General features: G+C 38.0%; 1 protein-coding gene across 2 annotated transcripts in view; it reads right to left on the reverse strand.

Moving 5' to 3' along the window:
- The window catches only part of ASXL3 (ASXL transcriptional regulator 3), a 74,132-nt gene that overhangs the window by 34,720 nt on the left and 13,274 nt on the right, over positions 1 to 26,138 (reverse strand). The window contains exons 1-5 of one of the 2 annotated variants that reach the window (XM_087754068.1): positions 24,400 to 25,042; positions 22,996 to 23,373; positions 15,485 to 15,602; positions 14,436 to 14,555; positions 9,694 to 9,857 (exon numbers count right to left, since the gene is read on the reverse strand). In XM_087754068.1, coding sequence (XP_087610194.1) covers positions 9,694 to 9,857; positions 14,436 to 14,555; positions 15,485 to 15,602; positions 22,996 to 23,097 — 504 coding nt within the window. In that variant the 5' untranslated portion in view covers positions 23,098 to 23,373; positions 24,400 to 25,042. Of the gene's footprint in view, positions 1 to 9,693; positions 9,858 to 14,435; positions 14,556 to 15,484; positions 15,603 to 22,995; positions 23,374 to 24,399; positions 25,043 to 26,138 lie in introns of those variants that run through there. The other variant, XM_009473095.2, reaches the window with a different exon arrangement.

The following is a 26,138-nucleotide window of genomic DNA, read 5'->3' on the forward strand; positions in this document are numbered from 1 at the left end:
GGAGTTAGCTGTGTGTGGTGTTAGATGATCTAGCAAACTCCCATCACAATGACATCCATGCCACTTGCTTCTACTCTGACCCTGACCGCTAAGATATGAACCAGGCTGTAATCCACCCTATAAAAGAGTCCCATACACATACACTGCTCCCCTTGAGGGCAAGCACTCTCCTTGTCCTCTCTTCCTGTCTTTTCTCAAGAGAAGCAAATTTTCTTCAATGGTTTTGAGATACATAAAAAAGGAAAGAGAAACATGTGCAGAGAAAGGCACAATATCATACTGGAGAAGAGCAAAAAAAGGGAGGGGAATGAATAGTAAAGGAGTTGGTAATTACCAAGTTTAATACAAAACGTTGATGATTTCAGGTCTTGAGGACACAGATGGTAGGCATGTGGAAGAAGTAATGCAGTTGGAAGCTACAGAACATTTAAAAAAAACAGACAGGTCTTGCCAAAAAACACAGAGACAAAAGGATAGCAACTGTTTCTTTGCCTGAAGATAAGGAACGTTTAGAGGCTCATCTCAAACAAAAAAATACATGCACACATTTACACACAGTGCTATGACTTTGAAGAAAAATCTATCCTTCCTTAAAAATTTCCATATATTTAAAGCCAACAATGGTAGAGGTTCTGAGTTTAAAGTAGGTAAACAGGAGTATAAGAAAATTGCTTCTGACAAGATGCAACTATCAGGACCTTTTTGCTGTTGTGACAACAAAACAGTTATAGTAAAGCTGAGAAGTACACAAATGATAAGACAGATACACTCAACACAAAGGAATACAGTAGACAGCAATACATGGATCTGACTTAAGAGCTGCTCCCAGAACAACAAACTCAGCCACCCCAACTTCATGTTTTCGGTAGGTCACATGGAAAGATACTAGCTTACACTATGTCTCTCACAGCAATTCTGATGCAATGCAACTTGAGTGCTAAAGTTCACTCTGTATAATCTCTCTTTCATGGCTCTCACTTTTTTACAGTAGAGTATAACCTGACCCAGAATACGGCTAAATTTTCTTTAGTCCCGATTGTGAAGTTATCACTCCTTATAAGAAAAACTCTTGTCATTCCCAGTTGATCATCAACATAACATAAACAGTTTGTCCTTGAATACAAAATGAAAAAGACAGATTCTGAAGACAGACGGTGAAAGTAATTCTGAATATTACTTTAGTCCTTTAAAAAATAACCAGACTAAACTTAGAAGTAAAACATCAAAGGACGAAAAAGAAAATATCTACTACTATAGGAATAATTGCTTCAGACAAGAGGAGAAAAGGAAGAAGTCTTTTAAAGAAAGAAATGAAGACCTTTTCCATCTTCACTAAAGTGGGAAATATGCCGAGTAAGACTGAAGAATTGCAAACATATGTTTTCAAAATGAAATGTGACTTGTTAATTTAGACCTTGTCTAAATCAAGAAGACAAGTGGGATAGCTATATTCATTCCAATACACTGTAGTGTCAAAAAAGACAATAGAATCCAATCTGGTTGAGCTCAAATGCAAGAAATTAAATGAAGAATTTAAGGAGAATAATAAATCTGGCAAAATGAAAAGATAAAGCATGTTTTAAAATGAAGCAAAAAACAAGTAAAATATAAGGAAAACCAGAATATCCAGCAAACATTACCTTCTAACTGCATTCAAATTACAGAAATTACAATTAAAATTTATTTTTCTATTACATCCATCATACAAATTCCAATCCCAAGCATGTCAGAACACACAACAAACAGCAAGTATTTATAAAGGTAATAGAAGAGGCACATAAGCCTGGGAAAAAAGGTAAAATAGAAAAACATACATAGGGCATGATCAAGGCAAGCATGTATGAAACTTCTTTAAAAAAAGATGCTTGGAGACTTTGAGAAAGTAAAACATGATTAAGTTATCCAACAATGCTCACATGTTGGGGAAGGTGCAGGAAGAGAGATGTAAACAGCCAGGGTCTATTCATCTAGCTTTTGATAAAAATAGAAGACATATGCCTGTGACCCCGAGAAGCAGAAAGTGAGGGGATCTTACACGTAAACATCTAAAATTAGTCAGTTATTTTTGATGAGTGTCATAAATGAACACCCTGCATCCAATCCCTTTTCTCTATGCATTAGAAAACATTGCCCTTCTATGCAAAAAAAAGACTGTATGTCCTTAACACAAGAGAGAACACGCTAAAGGAAATCTGAGTTTAAATAACTCAAAGAATAGCAATGTTCTGAAATAATTAGGGAAAAAACCCTCAACCTTTTTTTCCCTTTTTTAAGCAAAACAAATATACTGGGGGGGGGGGGGGGGGGGGGCGGTGAGAGGAGGGAGAGGGAGAAGGAAAGGGTGAAGAGAGGGAGAGAGATTGCAGCAGAAGCATGGCTGGATCACTTCTGCTTGCTCTTCTTTTCACTGCACCTGCATCCAACATCCTGTTTCACATCCTTGGCTGTCTTCAGATTCAGAGCTGTAAGGAATGTTCTGTTCTCCATCTAATTCCAGTGCAGCCCTACAGTGGCAACACTGGAGGCACTGCAGACCAACTCATATCACTTATTAGCACTTTGCAAGGAAGGAACAGCTGAAACACTACACACTGCAGTAGTGCAATGCATCCTTAACAGCCACATAATTTGAAGCATGCCAGTCCCCTGTGTCCACGTATGTTACCGTTTATGTCCACATGTTACTTATACTCTCATAACACAGCTCCTAGCACAAAGTTTCTTAAAAAGGCACTTGTTCAAGTACTTCCCCACTGGAAGGGAAGGTGTTTTATCAATTCTTTTCTCTTTTTAAAGTACTGTCAAATGTAAATGGAACTGGTATTGCATACAAGGTCATCTTTTTTTAAGCACTGACAGCTGTGCACTGTACTTTAGAAAATTTGTTTGGAGGGAACGAGGGGGGAACAAAAGCTTCTCTAGTTTGCATCAGGAGAACAACCATGAGCGCAGAGCCCCTCACACACCAGAGGGACTTATGGAAAAGGATGCTGCAGAGACAGCTGTGGCTCTTCTGTTTTCAGCTTTCAGCAGGCACAGCACCATTGCTGTGTCCTACTAGATGTTCTAACTGAACTGAGCCTTGCTACAGACAAAAGCAATTGCAACAGTTCTGCTAACACCTCTGCAAAACTTGTTTGTAAAGGTGAGACATGCTTTAAGTGTGACAGGAGCTTGTAGCTAGGGCTTTAAGAAAAGAAACAAGAACTTCCACTACACGGATGTGGCATGGTGGAAAACACTCATTCACACTTTAAAATACAGTGGCTGAGCCTGCAGAAATGCAAAACCATGACACTTAATCAAAAATGTAAAGCTTCCTATTCACGTATGTAGAAGTACTGATATTGAGGAGGACCTCTAAGGATTATGGCAAGCAAGCAAACAAGAATTCTATCACTGCATCAATCAGGGCAGCCAGATTGCAATGCAATTGCAGCGAGCCTTACTGGACTGCACTAGGGAAGCTAAGAGTATTCCTGTAGCTAAAGCCAACAGGGATTTTGAAGTAAAACCCTTCAGACTTCAACTCATGTAAAGTGAAACTGATGTTTGTTGTTAATACATGACTGTGAAACGCACAGATACACCATCCATACAGTTGCGTTTGGTAGAAAAGGTATTACCTTGCAGCACAAGGACAGAAAGGCCAGCTGGGGATAGTAACCTCTCTGAACACCCCCGGCTAGCTGAGCTCAGGAATCAGAGCCCCAGAATCTTATTGAAAAGGCAACTTAAATGCTTTGGAATTTCTTTATCCATCTAGTCTATAAGATACCTATATTAAAACTACCCTAATAAAGCTGTACAAATAAAGCACATTACAACAACGCCATGCTATCCACATTAACCAATAAAACCAAAGAAAAAAATGTCAGTTAAAGGGAGAAATGTGACATAAAATGACCTTCAATTACTAGACACACAGGGGTGCCAATTTAACAGCTTTTTAAATATGCTTAGGTGCAGAAGACATATGTTACATTTAACCTTCTGTTGCAAATGTTCTTCTCCGAACTAAGTGCTTTTGTCATAACCCTAAAACTATTTCAGTGTAAAACTCGAACATTTACAGGAACATAGTAATAAATATTTGAAATCTACTGATGATAGAGAATTGAAAAGGACAGCTAAAAGACTGCAGTATTAGCAGAAAAGGCAGCTAAGTAAGATAAGGTAACCATTTAGCTACTACCACACAATAATTCCATGGCGAGAAATGTAAAAAAAACCTGGGAGCAAATAATACACACAGGACTAATTTCTGCAGTTTGATGTCTTACAAAGAAAATGCTAGAAAAGTCCAATGGCGAATATAATTCTCAAGTACTGCTGAAGTTAAGAAAGCAAACAGGAAGATGGTTACACTACTACAAGGAAGAAACTGTGAAAATAAAGCTTCGCTTACTCTCTTTTAACGTAAAACTAATATACAGTAAGATATATACTAAATAGTATTTATTTTATTCTTTTGATTGCAAAGAATAAAATAAATACTAAGTGTCAGAATGGCAGATAACAGACCTCTCTCCTTGTCTTTTACAAGCCTAAGAATTTTGTGTATTATTCATTACGCACTCTCCACTGCAGAACTCAAACTGATGTGCTTGGGAGTAGGAGTTATTTGTCCACACCAAAAACAACGGTTACCTTTTGTTATCACTGCTTAAATGGTAGGAACAGATATTAACCTGATTCATCTTACATGAAAGCAAAGAGGTTTTGAAATGGAATTCTGCAGATAACCTCCCCAAAATTACTTCTATTTTAAACAGAACAGAGAAAATCACTAACTGACATCAACCTGTGACTTTTTTCAATGCAAGGTGAAAGGGAATCTTTGCAAGGTGATATAATCAACCTGGCAGTCCCAGCATCAACCTAAATTGAGTAGACCAAGACAGAAACACAGAACCTGCGCTGACCTTAAAATGACAGGATGCTGTAACGTTATTACCTAGCAACAATACTGGCACTGACCCAAGAGACACTTATTATTTTGGGATTCACTGATTTAGAAATTAAAAGAAAGAGATTAAGGTGGGGTTTGACCCATTTGAGAATCTTTTGATTTGTACATCATGTTTTTCTTCTTAGTGGATTGACTCACTATAAATCTGAAATATTCACAGGCACTTCTGCAATACTACATGGCTTAAGCATTTTCTTAAGAATATTTAAGTTTAGAATTTTGAATTTAAGCACCTACCTCGACTACCTATAAACTGTAGATTGCTTCAGAAAATAAAATAAAATAAAATATTGCTAAATTTCTTTCCTAGAACAAGTAAAGCTAAGACAAGATATAATTTACTCTACTGGTTTAAATGCTCTTCATGAGTAGGTTTGGTCAGATAAAATTGCGCTGCAACCTAACACACAGGTCTGAGGAGGCTCTGAGATCCTTTGTGGGTGTTTTTGCAGGAGGAAATTCCCATTCTATGTGAAAGGGCAGGGCAGCTGCAAACTACAAGAGGCTCAGAAGAACCCAATATTACCAGAAGAGAAAATACAGGACAGGGAGTTAGATTCTCAAAGATCAGAAAGTTGCTAAGCATTTGTAGAGTCTGGAAAGACACATTTTTTCAGACCATTCAGGAAAGAACATTTTGTTTAGCTCTCTAAGGATGAGTAAAATCTCTTAAGCTTTCTGCTAGTATTCAGACAAGGCAGCACTTCTCTTCTTGGAAGCTTTTACAATGGGTGTATTTCCCTTCCTTTTGCCCATACCCCAGTGTTAATAGCAGGAATTTGACTCCCCAGTAGCAGCAACAAGGAAAGCTGGTGTAGACAAGATATTGCCAGCTGCCATTCCCTTTCAGCAACCTGCCATACAGACCTGTTACTCATCCTTGCACAACATACATTGCTTAATTAATATTTAAAGAGGCACTGATGCAGTATAGCGATCTAGATAGAAACTTCTTGCTTTGAAGATGAATATTTGCTGAGAGATGGTCAGGAAGGCTTCTGTTACATGTAATTATCAGTTTGATGTATTAATACTAGAAGCAGGTATTTATTTGATGAAAATCCCATTGTTCTTCAGCTGTAGAATGTTCTAATTAGAGCTGAAAAGAAAAATACTTTGCTGGCATTTGTGACAACTGAAGTCTTTTCTGCAGAGACTTTGCTTTCCATATAGTTTCTATACCTATGTGTTTTCTCTATTGCCACCTCAGTCATCTAGGTCTCCTGGGGGATCACCCAACAGGCTTCCGTATCAGTTGAACTTTAAGGTTTTTGAGCCTTTGAGTCCATATAGATTAATAAAGAGCTGAAAATCCGGATGTTCAAATTTCAGACATGAGGTTCCCAGTATCCGGTGATGCAACATTTTGGAGCAGTCTGCTGAATAGACAAGTCTGGGTCACAGCTGCTTCTTTGAACAATGTCCACATACTATCTCACCCTGTACCCGAATGAAAGCAAATAAAATCCTTGATAAAACATATCTACCATAACTGCCAACTTGCTCCAATTTATTTTATAGGCATTTTGAATACAGAAAATTACACACAGGCCTCATTGTTACTGAAATAAAATTTAAACTAATGTACAAGCTGAAATCAATTTGAAGTGTGAATAACTGATGATACAATTTATCTTTTCCTAAGGAAAAAAAAAAAGGCAGTGATCCTACACTTCCACCTTGTCAAAAATCTACCTGGAGTAGGAAAAATGACAGCACCAACATAAGCAGAGTTGTTCTCTACTTCTTCCACTCTGGGACATCTTTCCTAAGGCCCTTTGTTCCATGGGCTCCCATGGCTCTTTTTCCATAAGGGACTCCCATGGCTCCCTGATAGCAACCACAAAACTTGAAAACAAAAGAAAAATCAGAAAACACATCCCATGAAGCTCCTGACTTGGCCCTGAACTTGTTTTGAATATATTAGACTAACCAGGGTTGAGAGAGAAGTCATTTATTTCTAATAAACACTTGCATGCAAAAAAAAGAAAACCTTAACTCACTTAACTAATGGTTTCTAAAAATGCTTATTCAAACTGACATACGCATGACAAGTTTCAGCTCAGTAAGATTTAAAGAGGAGGAGTTATACCGCCCAGAAAAATGGTGTTTATGACAGAAGTGACAAAGGATCATTCATCATAGGGTTTTTCTATGTGGAGCAGTAATAAAGCCTAAATGAGACTGCACTTCATTAGTAATTTATTTCACAGATCACTATATATACACAAATAGCATAACTCTATTACATTTTTATAGTGCCATTCATTACAGTACTTCACATACTATATCCACATGACAACACAGAAATGCAGCTTTCTCTGGGGAAGACAGCAGCAGCCAACTGCAGAGCAGTGCACAGGGAGGAAACACTTCAGAGCCAGAAGAGCAGGAGTAGGAATTCTCAGGCGAAACAAGAAAAGGACAATATAAAACAACGAAACTGAACCCTCAGAGATGGGCAGCTAACTCAAAGAATAGTTTTACACCATTTTTGCTTGCCTGATGCCCCATTTGATTTAGACAGTAGAAATAAAAAAGGAAGACTGAATACTCCAGTCAGAGTGACACACACCAGAGACTCCCACCAGAGCTCCCTGGCTAGAATTCTCTCTCCCTCTCACTTGATCCTTAAGCACTACACTGGCATTTTCCACTTGCCACAGGAAGGAAAAGAATATCAGTTCAATTGCTTTCATCAGTCCGTATCTGGGATACTACTCTTTAGTCATAGTAAAGGACATATTCTCAGATATCAAGAAAAGCAATGCAATTCTTTCTCTACTAAGACCTCCACAAAGTGAGGATTCAAGGGTATTTCCCACCCCACCAGAAAACAATCCTCAAACTAACACACTTAAAAGCCAAACATTTCCATTAATCTTCCAGAGATGAATGGAGACTCCTGCCGTCCAAACACATGTTAAAACATGGTATGCTACACAAACCCACAGAATGCTGTGAGAAGACGAGACAGAAGACACCTGTAAATGTCTCATGACAACTGCTTTTTTCCCTAGTTCGCTTACGAAGTAACAGCGTTGGGCCTTTGAAATAACACCTGCAATGTATGCATTATGTGAATGCTTTCCGAAATAAAAATAAAAAAGAAATGCATTGCTTTTAACTAGTGAGGTATGATTAAATTTAACAAATATTCTCTTGATTTTCTTGCCAAAAACTCTGCTGTAAGAACCCTGATAAGAAGGTAAATGGCTTGTCAGTTCTAGAGCCTCCATTTTTAAAAAAAAATTTTAAAGCAAGAAACTTCTAAATAAGGCCCCTGTACTTGAAATGCAATTCATGAACACTGGGATCTTTGATGGTTGGAGAGAAAATATGATTTTAAGTAGCAGATTTTTTTTAATCTCTTCTGGTAAATTAACTAGAAAGAGAGAAAAAATTCAAAACTCTACGGAAAATTTTTGCTGGGCACTAAGTTAAGATCTGTTTTACAGCAGGGGAAAAGGTTCTCTTAAAATTTGTCAATACTGACTTTGACTGCCTTGTGGGTGCTTGAGATTAAATACATTTACATTCTTTCTCCTATGGCTCTGGTTTTAATATTCTTTTTCAAATATTCCATTATGAAAGTGCATCATTTTAGTCCACAACATACAGTATCTAATTTAATAAGAGGCTGAGTAAATGTACATCAATACAATTTTTCTTTCTCTTTTTGTCTCATATTGCACTGCTTTCCCCTGTGGGAAGACACTAACTACTTACTACACTGTGGTAGACACTAACTACTAACAGTTTAAGAAATGAAACCATGCCATTTAACATACTGATTTGAGATGCAGGGTTTAATCAATCATTTAAGTGAATTGCATTCTCTAGTTATTACATACAAAGAGGGATACTGACCATCTGCAAAAATATAATGCCCTATTTGGGTAACTTCATGTGTCTGAATTAAGTACATGAGTATTCCCCACTGAAATTGGTAAGACTGTTTAAATCCAGAAGTGAGGCAAGTGTGTAAATGAAATTGTTTTGGGCTCTCTTTGCTGTTTTAACTGCTAGACATGCTGGAAAGATTTTTTTCTTGCTCTAAGAAGCCTGCAATCTGACCAAAAAATGCAGAAAGGACCAAACATTGTAAGAAACAACATGAAACTGAACGTTTATTTCCACCCTGTTACTCCCCAAATCATTCTCCTCCAAAGAACTGATTAACAACCTGTGTGAGCCTATAGCTGTGAGCTCTGAACAAAAACTTCCTTACGAAGGGTGTGAATGAATGGATTCAGTGCAGTGGAGCTGAGCAGATGCATATGTAGCCATATGTAAAAGGTGAGGAGAAGAAACTAACAGAACTAATATTGACCTGGACGTTGCTGGCAGAGTGCCCAGGAAGATCACAGATGAAAAGAGACTCAATGTAAATAAAGTCTTGAAGATAAGAAGTTTATCTTCAACATCATAGGTAGAAAAGCTAATTCAGAGATTTGGCCAGTTCAGAAGATCTGCTGGCCAGTTTTCATTTAGACAAATCAGGGAGCTGCACAGTTTTCAGAAAGAAAGGAAGCAGGAGCTCGTTGATGCTTAGATAAACTTTACAGTCATTCTACATCTAACAGTTTTACCTGTTTTTTTTAATGGAAATTTTCTTCTTATTCTTTCCTGGAACAATTCCTAGTCAAACAAATCAGCCTATGCAAACACACTGTAAAAAAGTCTCATTAAAGAAAGAAATATTGCACGATGCTACTTACCTGCCTGTCTACTTCTGGAAGCAAAAGCAGGAGGTATTGTTGAAAATGCTGAGGTAAAGAAGCAAAGGTGTGTTTATTTATTAAAGCCCTCAGGTTAGTGTTCACTAGAATAGATCCTGGTGTTTCTATGTCAATATCCTCAGCTTTGGTCCATTTCAAATGTCCTGGAGTAAATAAACAGAAATAACTTTAAACATAAATAAAGGAAGAGAGTAAGAACAATTCTTCTCTTTTAGTTTTTAGCTTTTATTGTATAATACAGTAAGCTCCAGAGAAACAGTACTCTGAGAAGGGTAACAGCCTTTTCTAGGTGTCTTAACAGCTTCTTTTATATTCCCTGTATTTGTCTCTTGAGCTCTTACAGGATCCATGTTCCAGTCAACATCGCAGCTGACATATTCTTACTTCCAGCTCAAGAGACCAACTCAACTCAGCAGCAGCAGAAAATTTTCTTGTCATGTCATCAACATAATTATAAGCATCTATTTCCAAGCAAAAGGCTGCTTGACGAGGCTGATGTGAATCAATCGTTATGGAGAGCTTCTCTTTAGTCGTGCTCCGCATCTGCAGTGCACTATGGCCTACGTAACTTGTCCCATAGCACCTGCTAAAAACTGTGTGAATGGACAGTGATCATAGAGATAAGAATATTTAATGTGTTAAATTAGTGTCTGAAAACAGGTATTTTTCAGGATTTTCATACGAACCTATGATCTAAAATGATCAACACACAGAGGGCAGCAGCAGCAATTATAAGAAGTTTAGAAAACAGGGTCTGTGAGGAAAAACACAAACCCAGGAATGACTAAGACAAAGACTCACCATAGGGAAGGGGAAATATATAAATGGCTGATGCACAGGGGTAAAGAACAATATCTTCTCACTATCCACAGTGGATAGCAAAGGTAACGAGCTTAAACTCTTGCACAGTAAGAAATATTTCTGTTAAGATACTGGGAAAAGAGAGCTTTCAACCACCAAGGACAAGGAGACACTGGATTAGATCCATAGGAGGCATTACAGTCTCCATCAGTGGAAATCTTTAAGAATATATTAGACAAATACCTGCCAGAAATGACAGGTGTATAACCAATTTTGCCCTATGACTGACAAACAAATTAGATGACCACTGAAGGTCCTGTCTGGTCTCGTTTTGTTATTATTTCTAGGATAATATTTAAAAGGTATTTTTTAAAGCTCCTTAAAGAGCAATTACTTCTACCTGCTTCAGGGTATACACATACTGCTACAATCCTTTTTTTCCTCTCAGTCTTAACATATTACGATACTCAATACGGAAAAGGAAGAAGTGGGGAGTCCAGGTGGCTGGAAAAACTCAAAAGCTTCTAACCCCTCCCAGGAATCTCCTCCAGGTTTTAGTCTGTTGTACTTTCAAATATTTCAAAGATGCTACAAAAAGGGCCTTAACTAAATCATACACAAACTCCAACAGAATCTCTAAAAAAGCAATTGAAAAGAATATTCCACCGCTATGAGCAATGATGGCATTTGGCATTCACATAGCACCTCTCAGCAAGGATTACAACTGACACATTAAGAAGAATAAATATATTTTACAAATGGGGGAATTTGGGCATACTGTGTATTAGGAACTTCTCTAATGCTACAAACTACTTAACAGTAACATTAATAAAAATAATGCAATTATGCTTTAGATTTCTTGGAAGGCCTATAGTGGTCTTCCCTGAAAGGCTATAACATCACCCACAAATTGTACAAATGAAAGAAAATGCAGCAGATTTGTAAATTCTAAAAGCTCCCCTTCAGCCACAGCCTCCCAGAAACATTCCTGCAATTTCCTTTTACTTTCCAGCAGACAATACTAACTGAATGAGACAAGGATTATTTTGCACTCAGCACAAGATAACCTTTTCCAACACATATTTCCAACATACTGTATTTCAATACAGCAAAGACCCCATTACAACCAAATGAACGCCCTGTTATAAAGGACAATTGTATGGAAGAAGTGCTCATTTTCATGAATGCATCACAATAAACTGTCCTCACCATCTGTTCCACCCACTAAATCTAAATGCAAAAAGAACACAGTCCCCAAGCGTAACACAAGTAGTATGATGTATCTGATTTTAACGCCTGTATGTATACTTTTCTTTAATCAATACAGAATACACAGCCCCATATTCTAAGTGACCCAAATTGGAGTAACATTTTCCCCAGCTAATGCTTTATATCCTATGGAAAGACATACACATAGAGATGATCCAAACTAAAACAAGATATATGACTGCAAAGTCAGTAACATCCTTCAGTGGCAGATATTTTAATAGTGTGAAAAATGCAAGACAGTACCAGAAGGTCAAACTTAATTCTATGTGCCTGGGTCACACATTTTCTGATTTATTTGACTTCTACCACATATAAGCTACTCTGGAGGTTTTATCAACTCGTGAAAGAAATATGTATATTATTCCTAGGACAATAGGCCAGTAGCTCACTGTGGATGCCCAGCATAGCCATACTATAAAAAAAACCCCACAAAATCTGTTCAGAAGAACAACAAATTCTCTCTCCTGCACCCTTCCTATGGCTAATTTAAGACCTTTACTGCAAGTCTCAAGTTTGCAATCAGATTTAGCAAAGTATTTGGGAGTAGCATGGAAAGTAGTAGTTCTGTGTAATACAAGAGTATGCCACTACTGCGTAGCTAATCGTAACTCTGAGGGGAGTTTATGACAAAACCTATGCCAATGTTTTTTTTATATTGTTTTCTACAGAGAAAGACATTTTGAATCCTAATTTAGCTGCTACCAGAGTTTGGGGGGATTACTGCCCAGATCAGAAATAGAACCTGGAAGATGAGAGAGAAACTCAAGCTTACATCCTTGGAAAAGAAGAGGTTAGTCTCCAACACAGAGAATTAACTATGAAACTATGAAAAGGACAAGAGCACCATGGTTCTACATCAAAGTATAAAAATCAAAATAGGAAAAGGATAGAAATCACATAGTTGGCAGAACTGGTTAACTAAAAGGGTAGAAAGACATCATATTTAATGGGAGCTAAAAAAGTCTACCAAACACAACATGCAGTGAATGCTGGGCAGATCAGCAGAGTTTCAGACAATCAATGTCTGGAACTGAATCTTGCACTATATAGGACACTGGACCTATTCTCAAAGATGCTCAACAAGTGTTCTATTAGTATCCCAAGAAATATTATGTCATAAGAGAAACATTTCAGCACATACAAGAACAGAAACCCTTAAACCTTACACAAAGTTCCCTGCATTCCAAGTGTGGTGTCCCAAAAGGCCAGAGTATTTTTTTTGAAATCCACAAAAAAGTCTAATGAATTCACTCTACATTTGGTATTATCAGCCAACAGTTGATGAAATATTTGGGGATGGGGAGGAATGTGTACATCAAATGATGTACCTCGGTCTTAAATGTAGAGAAAAGTTACAGGAAATCATCTAAAATTGAACGTATCTTTGCATAGCAAAAGCTGTAATACTGAAGGAGAGTTTTCGGTTTTGAATAATGCCATTTGATCAACATAGAGAACTAGCTATCCATCTGAGACTGATGAATAATCTGCAGAAAGATCATATATGAAACCAAAGTACACTTTCATGGGAGGCTGTGATACAATAAGGCTTTCAGGAAACAGTTTGCCAGGAACTGGCAATAGCATATTTAACAACCAACCTATGATATTTAGGAAGTAAAGTACCTTCAAGCTATTTTATAGAATCGTTGTATATAAAAATAGGACTAGGCCGGATCATTAATAAAGAAGAGCAATCTTATCACCACAAAGACAGACATCACACAATTTTTAGGATAATCAAGACACTATAAAAAGCTTGTTTCCTAACTTTTCCAATATGACCACATTGCAAAATAAATGATTCAGCTGTCTTCTGAATGCAAAAAGTCCTTTGTAAAGGTAAAGAAACAGTTACATAATTATTCTACTTTACTTTAGCTGAGACAAGAGTCTTAGTGAACACTACATTTTCTGCTCCTTAGGGAACATTTCCAATTATATTTCATGCAGAGCAGGAAAATCTGCCTATCACATGAAGCTACTGAGAATTTACTTTTAGCATCTCTTCAGAGAAAATTCTTCATTAATTACAGATCATCATCCATGAACCTTGCTAAAAAACACAGAAAATAAAACCAGAAACTGTATCTACCACCTCAAGAGATGTAGCTTCAAAATAATTAAGGATCCAACTGAAGAAACAAATCAACCAAAGAAAGAGTATCAACCAAAAATGATATGCCAGATCTCTATATGACATGGAATAATGCAAATGAAGACAAAAGGTTAACTTCTAACAGGGCAGGTACATAAGTAAATATGCTATTATCTTTGGGAATAAATGCATGTTAGACTGCAAGCAAATTTACTAGGAAGACAGAATATTTACTACACCCTGCCCCCATTCCCCCCAAAAATCATAATGCAGCAATCAGAAGCTAATTGCTAAATGACCTCTCTGCCTGCAGTTGCTTAGGTCTGTCAAACTTTAAAAAGCAACTACAGAAAAGCATTCTGGGGGAAAAAAAAATCCCCATGGATTTTCCAGGTAGCCAAAAAGAAAGATGCCTTCTTGAGAAACGGTCAGCTGCTGAGTTTGAAAAAGGGACAGATAAACCAGAAAAATAAAACTTTTAAAGAGAACACAGAGTTTAGAAAAATATCAGTATTACAATAACAAGTAAGATATTTATTTTACTCCTACTCACCTAAACCAGATTTTTTTAACCTCTTTAAGTGCTGGCTTGTTTGTTTTCCAGTTGGAGACTTTTGCCCATGTTTCATCTCCTTATCAGAACCATCTGCTTCACCATTTTTAGATTCAGATCCTTAGGAAAAAATAAAACCCCCCAAACATGATACTGATGCACTTTTATCAACAATCCCCCCAGCTCCCCCTACACTGTAAACAAAACAAAAATAGGATTTTAAAAAAATTGACATCTACTTGCTGAAAGGCAATACACCTTTCTGGTCACAATACAATTCCTCATCATCAGAGGAAATGGAAGTAAAAGCCCAATAAATCAATTAAGTGCTGAAAACTAAAGCTTACTGAACACTGCAGTCAATAAAAATGTTCACTAATCTAATAAAAATAACATTTTCCTATAATGCCCAAGAGATATCTTTAAAAATATTTTAACCTCAAGTTATGGGGCAGTAAAGCAGTCTGAAGGCGAAAAAAGATCATTTCTTCGTAAAGAAACGTTTGTAGAAGAGATATGCCTGGAAATACAATTGTCAATTTGTGTTAAACATAGACATAGAAATATCTTAAAATGAAGCAACTTAACCACCAGAACTAAAGGTCAAGGTTATGCTGCAGTGATAAGCATGGTAGCAGAATTAGAAAAGCTAACAAAAGGATCCAAGTATTGCAAGGCAGAATTGAGACACAAATTCACATTCACAGAGAAGCTTGCCTTTTTTTTTCCCTCCCCTCCCCTTTTTATGGCATTGAATACCAGCATGTGGTCGTCCATTAGAGTTCCAGAGCCAAACAAAATGTTACTTTTCATTCCTTTAAAGCTGCTGCTATTGCCAATTGTCATTTTACTGTGTGCCTTTGGTCCTTTATTAAAGAAAAATCTCCATCCTTGAGACACCAGATTTGATAAGGAAATGAAGATGTTAAACAAAGCCACCAAGTGGAAATATTATTTCTGCAGTTCCAAATTCTGTATGCTACACAGCTGATTCAGAGGAAGGCTCTGTGACTAGAGCTGATCTTGCAAATGGTCCTTTAGCTATTTACCTGAAGGTGAATCCGACTGCTCATCAGACACCTTTAATGGTGTCAAAACAACACGAGGAACAGTCTTGTTTACCATCATTGAGACTCCATTTCTTCTTTTCTGCTGTTGTCTTAAAGCCTACAAAAACGATAACAAAACATAAAAATGTAACAAAAAATAATGCTCATAAGTGAATTACACGAGACGTTTCTCTACCATTAAACTGAATCTCTTAAAATAAGCATAATTTACATAGCTACTGACTTGCCAGACTTCACACTCGTCCCCTTTATGTCATTTTCCTTTAAAATATAAAATCAGGCTTTTGGTTATAAAGAGAAAGAAGATGCACCTTAGATCATTTTCCAATACAGTTTTGACAACAAAGAAGCACGTAACTGTTTGCTCTACCTTAACAGCACAACATGATAACCCATGGAATGTGAAACTAAGACTTCCAAGTAAAAAAAAAGTAAAATAAATGTTTCAAAACCAGAATAAAAATATATATGTCTGCACATCTCTCGCAGGTGCATCCTCTCCAGTATACTGCTCAGTCAATCAAGTTAACACAGAGTGTCATCAGTATGTACAGCATGTAAGGACTACAGTATTGATGCACTCACTCAGCCGTGAGTAGTGCTGCACAAAATCACTGAACATGGCAGGAATCATTTATTTTTGTGAAGGGAATCAGTCCTAATCTTGGAAACCTTGCAGCACTTGGCTTCTGTCTGCTTGACTTTGGGCATTAACCTTCAGAACACGAACATGATGGTGTTCTGGCAAATCTGGGGAAAAATGATACAAGAATAAATCTCTACAAATGGGAGTGCTTTGTGTTTCATAAATGGATCGAATACAGGGTTGATAACGTAATACAAAATATTTAAAGATTAGAAATAGCAAATACCTGTCAGACTGTTTTATATGGAAAATTATATCTGATTCAAACGATCTTAAAACATACAAATATGAATACTTGCTAATTAATATATTTGCAAGCATTAAAATTCTGGAATTAATCAGAATGGGCTGGGCTTAATACAGATCTCTCCAATCCTCCTGTCTGTTTTTCTCCAATCTTACTGTGCACTCTCTTTTTATAACTGTGATTCATGCTATGATCTTGGGGGGGATTTATTAAAGTAATACTCTATCAACAAGGAACATATTTGATATGAATTATCCCTGTAGGTTTATGAGCATGAATGACTGATGCCTTATAAGGTTTAAGTCTGTAACTCCAATTAATCTGTAATATCTTTCCAAAATGTTCACATAGCTAAATAAAAAAAAATCTGAAAAAGAAATCAATATCACTCTATTCCTCTAAATAACACACTACAGAACATAAAATACACCAAGCCACACAAAAGCTATTTCATCGATTAACCCCTTTTATAGTACGCTTCTTAAAAGACACATAAGCACTGTGCAATAAAAAGCAAATTAGCACACTTGAAATCAAACAAAGAGAGGAAGCTGGTCAGATCTGCACTGAAGCAAAGAAGCAAGCAGAAAGCCACGAAGAACAGCCTATACTTCACACATTTTTGAGACAGAAAATTCATAGTGGTATTTAGCAAGCACAACCAGACTTGTGGACAGAAAAATCACAAAATGTTAACATTTCTCAAAAATTCCCCAAAATTCCAAAAATGACCCTCAGCGTCCTGCCAAGCTAAGTGTCAAACCAGGTGATCCTTATTTAATAGTAATACCACTGAGACAGTTAGAAACAGTCCACTAAAAATTAACTGAAAAGACAGCCAACTTCTGCACTAACAGCATACCAATATAACCACAACCCAAACTTTGTATTGTTGTGCCCCACAGCCTGATTTGCCTGATGAAGAGCAAAGAGAATATCCATCCTCAGTGTCAAACTCCCTACACAAATGAGTAAGAGCCCAAACGATGCCCCATGTTCTCCTCCGGCCTCCTCCTGACCTTTCGAGACAATTTCCACCTCTACCAGGGACCATAGCGTTGTTGCCAGCATCCATAAGGAAATACCATTTTAACGATTTATATAGCCACTGTGATAAAGGTAGATTCTTTGTAAAGCCTCACAATTAGTTTTCAATGCTTTAGACTGAACTCCCACAAATGAGAGAAAGTAAGCAGCAGTGTATCCTCCATCAATGACAGGTAGTCAGCATTCATATACCTTAGGTGCAGCGGTACCCAATCTTTGTCAGGCGCACCACTTACCTTCTTTTGTGCTACAGGAAGGCCACTTGCAGACCTTAAGCACACATTTATGCAACTGATCTGGCACTTCCAAGAAGCAGGTGCTCACAGAGCACTAATGCAAGACAGCACAGCTCATCCCAGCACTCCCTGGACACTCAGAGCCACAAGAGCGGGGAACACAGCTGGGGGCAGGCAAACGTTGCTACCAGAACTATTTACTTTGAGGCATAGCCCACTTTTGAGCTACAGGCTAAGCACCTACAGGATCAAGCACAAACCTTAAAAGACACCATTTTCCTTTGACACACATTTGCTTTTCAAGGTTTCTGTTTCCCTAACATTCATTGTTTCACTGCCAGTCCCTCCTCCACCTCCTCCAGTTTCACAACACAAGGAACCGATCACCATGCAGGGCCCATAGTTAAGTTTGGAAATCAGTCTGTACAGGATGACTCAAGCTGACAATAAAGCTACACACATGTGGACACCTGAAAGACAGGTTGTAGAATGGACAAAAAATTAAAACCATGTGGACATCAAAATCTAAGTCAAAGTTTCAACACAAAGTGTCAATGAATTATGCTGTGCCCAGAGAATAAACAAATAATCTTCCCTATGCCTCTCTATCTTTTCATTTGTCACAGGAAAGACATGTCAAAGGAAAGCAGGGGAGGGGGGTAAAAAAGTATCAAGTAAATAATCTAACACTTGATTTGCAGGGTAAAGAGATGGCTGAGACTTTGCTCAGTCATCCTGTTTAGTGGGACGTATTATTCCCAGCTAATCACAACAATTTTGTGTTAAAATCTCCTTTGAATTTAAAGCTGCAGGGTCTGAAATTTTGGATAGACAAGTCTTTGCAAGACAACACTAGGAGCAACCCAGCAGAGGGCGAAATTGCCAACTGATGCCTAGTTACTAGTAAAGCCAAACACCAGAAGGAGTTAAGTATAAACCAAGGACACTCTGTGCAGTCTCTGCTGAGGATGAATATATAACTTCTCTACACTTAGCCTGAGGGATATTAATTTTAGGATACAAGACTACTGTAGGATAAGACAAGAATCTTGTATCCCAAGATTAATTCTACTTAGCTGGGAAGTCAATGGGATTACTTAAAGTGAAACATACAGGAAACACTTTGCTGTATTGAGCTTTTAGTGTACCAAGCTAATTGAGTGCTTTCCTAGTCACCACGACCAAATAAATCTCTAGTTTTGGCTCTTCTGGTGAAGGGAAAAAACATGAAGTAGATGAGTCAGATTTGTAACTAGCACTGAAGAAAATGAGAAATTTTATAACTTATTAAAAAAAATCGTTCCAGATCTCACTGCAGATACAGAAACAGTAACTAACAAAAACCACATTCGCATCTTTTACTGACACAGCCTTTTGCATCTCATCCATATTTAGAGATATATAACCTCCTAGCTGGGCTTCCTACAGATCTGCAAGAAAGAGCCAATGATTCTACCAAATGATAAGGTGTCATTTTTACTATGGAAAGTAAGAGAGAAACACATGTAGCACATATGATAGCTCACATAAAGTATATTCTTCTTTAATGAGACTCTAAGTTTACATTTCAAATGTATTCACTTTGTGCTAAATGCTTGAGTTAAAAAAGCTGCAAGTTGTAAATTCCTAGAACTGATCACTGTCGAAGTATTCTGTAAAACATTACTACCATCCTATCTGTACAGCGCACAAATAAAAAAGGAGAGAAAGAAAGTAAAAGTTCATGTGGTATACAAGTTAAACATTAAAAGCTCTCTTAAAATCACCACCAAAATATAGTACTTACATCCAGCCTTTCACAAGCAGGTTTGCAAAGGACATCTGTGAATCTCTTGCACATAATGAGTATGGAGAATTCCCAATATTCCCATTCATAAAAATGAACCTGTGACCATCTGTTGAATAACACTGCCATGGTCATTGTACAGGGCTTGGCATAATTAATTTGTTTAATGAAATTATTTTTATTGCCAAAATCTTTAAGTAACCTATCAATCCATTTTCATCCAAAGAACTCAAAATAACATAAAACGATGGGTATTAAGAAAACACAAACTCTGAAGATAGACAGCAAAAGAAAAGCACCATGCAATTAACAGTGATCATCTAATTCCAAGCAGTTTTTTATACAGAGGTGACAAGAGCAAGTCTCCTTCTCTTTTTCGGGGAGTTTATGCCCCTGCTGGAGTATAGCAGTGTGTTGGAGGTTTCATGAATGCCATTATCTGTTCTTAAGAATAATCATTTCATATTTGTTGATCTTAACACGGGAAAGACTTCTTCAGCCATGCGACAAAATGGTTGACTCTCTTCAGTAAAAACTAATAAAGTCGTCTTTGAAGTAGGAATGAAAGGAAACAATATAAACTAAAATGTAACTGGAGAGAGGGGAAAAATACATCCCCAAAAGAGCACCAGAAGCAAAATGTCAAGCTCTATGCTCTGATTTTACTGCTGCTTGGGATATTTTTTTATTATTTTTCTTTCCCACATCTTTTCAACTCAGAATGAAAAAATGCAGCATACAGATAAACCATTAATGCAGCAAACCACTTTCATTTGAGCTTAAATGCATGACATGCTGAGAATGTTAAAAATTAAGTTATTAACAACAAAGATATGTAACACTTGGTTGCATTAAGCAACATCGTCCCAGATTTCTATTTGTTCCATAAATGTCAAGTCTACATTCTGAAACTTGTATCATGAAACATAACCTTTGAAATTTCACACATTATGGATCAGAAATGTAAAGCTATGGAATTCTTCCGTTCTGCCATGTGAAAAACACAAGCTATGATACACTGAGAAAAGTCTATTGCACAAAATAAGTAACAACTCCACATCATGGTCATGGTTCCCAAATTGGCAAAGATGAAACAGATTTATAGTTTATCACTGATTCACTTAACACCACCATAAAATTCAGTCTTTGTCCTCTCTCTCACCCTCATTTTGTTAGTAAAATTAAGACAGCTTTTAATTCCCATGTCTCTCTTAAATTAAAATTTCTCAGTGGCAACCTGTTTAATTGATACACGGAGCAGTTAAAATAAAACAGTAAGCATCGCAAATCATGAAGAATAAACATATTATTATTTCCAGGATGCCACTAATTCTTATATTAAATATACATTACAAGTACTCAGTTATAAGCATGCAAACGTAAGGCTAAAACAATAATAAAGATGCCTTATGGAAACAGCTACAAAGTACAAAAGGCCATTTCCAAAGCATAGAGCAAATTAATTTACTTCCAACCAGACTTGTACACCAAACATAACAGTATTGGTGCCAAGTGTACACAACCGATCATTTGGAGATGAAGAGTAATGGTAGAACACCAGGCTGGAAGTTTGGAGACCTAGGGTTTATTTTCAAACTCTGCTAATAACTTCTCGAATAAGCATCTATTCTTGTCCAGTGCCATCCTCCTACCCTGTGACACTTATATCTGTATTTGTTCTTTAGGTCCCAGTAGTGGTCAGGGTCTTTCTGTACAGCTACAGTATACATTAACAACTGAACATTTATCTGTTTATTAACCAACATTGAACTAAAGTGCTTGGACATTTGTGGTGCAGAGACAGAGAGATGTGTGTATCTATGTGTGTGTCTGTACACCTGCAAGCCAGCACTATCTTCTATAGGATTACAATAATGCATTCACAGCTACAGTTGCTGCAGATCATGACAGACTGCAAAGTAAACACTTTTGTGGCTTTACCAATGACTGAAACAAGAGAAGGACAAAAAAAACACGTGATGTGTTCATCGTCTGTTCTGACTTGCATGTGAATGGGAATGATGATGGCATATGCATTGACTCTGTGACACTTCTTTCCAAAGAGAAGAGTGTTGGGTGTTTTTTTTAAAAATTGTTTGTGTAGTATTAAACTAATAATATCTATCAGCGGAAAAGTGAAAAGTGCTTTATGGAAAAATTTGTTTCTTGGCACAACAAAGCACATATAGGTAAGGAAACAGTTTGTAGAAAGCAGTTTAAAAACCAACTAAAATAAAGATAGCAAAGTCAATACAAAATCTTAAAACAGTAATCAACATTTTCCATTAGGTCAAATTTGCAAACATACTCTGCACAGGGTCCAAAGCATCCAGTGGGGGGCTTCAGGGCTAGACTCCCATTCTCCAGATAAAAAAATCTTGTCATATTACCTCTCAGAGAAACAGGTGCACCAATTTACATTGCACCAATGTAAGCAGTTAGAGTGTAATGCCTTTCTGCCAGACATCCTGTTTCAGCCTGGGTTCTGCCACATGTCCACACAGCCTTCTGGGGACCTACCCAACAGCTCCTGGAACAGCATTTGTAGATAACTGCTTGTCAGCATTTTGGAGAAGGCTTCCTAGAGCTCTGAAGAGTTGTGAGCTGTTCCAGCTCCTGTCTTTCCCTGAGAAGGCCAACCATTTCTGGGATGCACTTCAAAATCAAGACATAATTCATTTTCACCTGGGTATAATTTCATGCTATAAAGTATTCAAATCAAAAGCTGTTCTCTTCATATGGCCCAGAAGAAGATATTCACTTAGACCCCCACTGCCACTATATGGAAAAATCATGTAACATCATTGGAAAAGCTTGACTGGGACTCTCATCTCCAGTGATGATATTTGTCATTAATACAGTAGCAATGACCAATCCATCTTAAATAGTTCCCCACATTACTTGAAGAAAAACATTATCAGACAAATGCAATGCCTACAACCAGGCCACTGTCATCAGCTTGATTGTCTGAGACTTGGGACAAGCAACTGCATCTACAGAACAGACGAAAGAGAGTGCTTTCGACCTATATTTGGGAAGAAGATTCCACTACATAGCAGTGGTAGATTTAACAAAAGGTAATGTTCATGCCAGGACATATTTTAAGTGAGGGACACTGTCCTACAGTGAGGTAGAGGGGCAACTACACTTCAACATGGTACTGTTCTAAAGTTGCTTTAAAATTATTCTTAGTTATTTGTCAGAGTAAGAAGTTCTGGAAAATACATTTATTAAAAAAGAAAACAAGCAGGAGCGCTGCAAGAAGCATGCTATGCAAACAACCCCAGAGGAAAAACAAAAAAGCAGAATGCCCCAGCAACTGGGAGCTAGTTATTAAAAAGCGGTACAAAAAAGAATACAGGGATTGTGTGGATTCCTGTCCCTTTCTTTCCATCACAGGTAAGGGCTGAGGACCATGGGGACGACCCAGAAGAAAGTCTCATAAACACTGTCTTGCGTCTTACCAAAGCACTGTGTTGAGCAGCTGGAACATGCTGCCCATGCATAGGGACCTTTAGAGGGACATACCGTGCAGCCTGCCTTCGGGCAATGCATGTACTCCCTGAAGAGCTCCTGCTGGAACTCTTGCTCTTCCAGCTTCTTTTCCCCATTATGCAGTCTCCCTGCCATAGTTTCTCTGTCCTCTTCCCTAGACTTGTCTTGGCAATCAGAAAATCAGTTTAGTTTATCATCTTCGAACTTCCATTTTCCTGAATGCATTTTGTAAATTCCACTGTCCCTTCCCATGTCTCTCTAGAAGTCAAAAAGCAACATGTTTTCCTTGTTTTCCATTTGTTGACAGGAAAATTTGTCAAGAATCATCACTTATGTTGCCAGACATCTGATCAAATGCTTCAGCTAGGGAACCAGTATTCTCCAACTGTGGCCTTGGTAAATTTGTAGCATCTGAAATGAAACATAGGAGAATGGTTAACAGAGACACTGAGAAACTGCAGCAAAGCCTCTATACCGAGGAATTCAGTACAAAAAACACCTCAGCTCACAGTGGATTTTCAGAGCCTTTCAGGAAGACACCCTGTTCTCAAATTCTAAGTCATAAGGACATAATCACAATGATCTCCTCTGTCACCTTTGTTTCTCTGGGGGCAAGGAAGGGAAAGGAGGGCAGGGAAATATATTAGGCTTATATGAGAACATGTGAGTGAGTAGTTGCTCAAATGAGTCAAAGGACAGACACCACAGACAGACTCATACTGGATTACTTTCTACGGACAGTAAAATGCTTCAAGATAACCTGCATCTGGCTGTAGTCAAGGAAAGAAGACCTAACAGAATGAGTGTGGAGGGAGCAAGACTGGTGAGTTTGCTCTTGTTCTTCTCTCAAAGCAAGGTAAGCAGTGTGCCTGAGCTGAAGACAGGAAAGCAAATCCACACCAGCATCAAGGGAGACCAGGACTCTACTTTCAGTGCCAACCTAGGCACTTGGACACCCGTGTCCTTAAAAAACAAACAAACAAAGAAATCTTGATAAACTAGTCCTGTGTATTTGGGTAAATAAGGGCTAAATTACACTGTTCACCATTCTGCCCTGAAATTTAGTCTCTTGTTGCTTCAGGTTGTAGGTTGGTTTCTAATAATAATTACACTTGTGCTAGAAAAGTCAGCCTGAAATGTTATTTCGAGTTCTAACGTCCTATAATTCAGAAGCAACGCATGAGCCAAACCGTGACTTCCCCACAGCTCTCTTATTGCTTGGGGCCTGACAGCATCCACTGGAAAAAAAGGGGTGTGGAGTTGCCACTTCTACTATAAGAACACATCATATGGATGGGTGCCTTCCTTCTCCATAAAAAACTGCATCTACCCATGTTATGAATAAAATAGTGGCACATATATGAACCCAGCCACCAAGCATGCAGACAAAGCCCAAAGTTAAGAAAAAAAAAAAAACAAACCACGGCAGTAACATACCTTGTGTAGATTCCCTTATTTCCTGAGCTTCTCTCCTCCCAAACCCACTTGGCTGCTGTCTCTGGAGTTTCTGTCTCTACAAAGAGATCTGGATGCCCAGCACAGTCTCAGACATGTCCTGGTCTGTATTCAGATCCTGAGTCTGAATGGAGTATCCTTCTCTTCTCCCAACAGAAAATTTATGGGTACCCTTCTTGGTGCTGATTCCAAAGTGCCAAAAGTGAGGCAGGATTTTCTTCCATGTCTGGGAGGTCTACTATCATCCCAGACATCGGTATAGTGCATCTTCAAGTTCTTTATCCTCTCTTGGTACTGCCCCAGGAAACAACTGGTACACTGATGGACAAGGTGCTCTTATACTTGGCTATCACAGTCCAACAGACACTAACACCACCTCAATGTCCTGGATATTCACACATGCTCAGTGTTACCTATGTGAGGCCAGTTTGCAGGTATGATTGTTTCTTCTGAGAAATGTTCCAAGAACATCTTGATAGATACAGACAAATCTGTACATAGCGAAGACTTCCAAAAAAAAGTATCACCTCAAGTCAATGGAACAGAAACTGGACCAGAGAGGAGCATGGTAGATACTATGCCATGACTTGATGTCCGTGCTTGAGTTAGCCTTGTCCAGAGCAAGAATAATTCACACAGTAGTGTGACTGTGTACCACTGCTAGCAGATGCAGATGTAGTTCAGTACTTTCCCAGGAAGAGGTCCTTACATGGGTCTGCATGCCAAAACTCTCGAGTGTGAAAATGAAGTAAATCAGTATGGAACTGATCAGTACTGATAGGAAATCAGCGTGTGACAGCATGCCATAAACCTTCTTTTCAAAGGTACTAGATCAGCAACAGCTGGGCACACATACCCAAGCACTTCCAACAGCAAAAGGGAAACAGAAGTCTGTAAAATCTGCCATCAGAAAGCCAAGCATAAAAGGCAGCTCTACTCCATAGACTCTTTTGTCTAAACCCTCATGAATGGGAATAATTTTGTTGGACATTACTCTCAGAAACTATACAAGAGCAAAATTGAAACTCCCTCAAAAACGAAAAAGAAGCATGAAACACACTCAGGGGTAAAACACTCAAAACCTTTCTCCTAACAAGGACACCACGGAAGGTGGTGAAGCTAGAAAGTTTCCAGACCAAAATGGCAGCCCAGCCTTTGAAAGGTGAGGAGATAAGGTCTGAACTGTGACACAGACCTTGTGAGAGCCCACTGCAACTGCAAACCTCCTTAGCCCCTGCAAAGTACCCCAGACCCACTTCTACCTGAGAGAAATCAAGACCAAGAACTAGGGCTCAGAAAATGCCCTTTCCTCCAAGCTCCTAGCGTAGGCCAAGAAGTGCATTGTTGTGACTAATTTGATTCATGAGAACATCCTAAAATGCAGGCTGTTACAAGGAAGCTTGAGATTGCTCTCTGCAATCTAAACCCAGGAATGTACCTCTAGAATTCATTAAATATCAAATCATATGTAAATCCAGCATATCATACTTTAAAGAGAATTACATATGACTAGAGTGGTTCGTAAGTAGATAAACAGTGGAGAAAATCTTCTAATTCTAGCTCAGATCTTCAAGCAGTATTGCACATTATCAACTTGACTCTCACTTTAATTTCAATGGATTACAAAACAAATACACACAAGATGAAGCTAATGTGAAGAACCCACTGTTTTTAAATAAATTGAGTAGGAAACTGTTTGAAAGACTGTCTTGTAGGTTTTC

Source organism: Nipponia nippon, unplaced genomic scaffold, assembly GCF_047370975.1.
Source record: "Nipponia nippon isolate SJK-2023a ecotype South Korea unplaced genomic scaffold, ASM4737097v1 scaffold_1, whole genome shotgun sequence".
NCBI lineage: Eukaryota > Metazoa > Chordata > Aves > Pelecaniformes > Threskiornithidae > Nipponia > Nipponia nippon.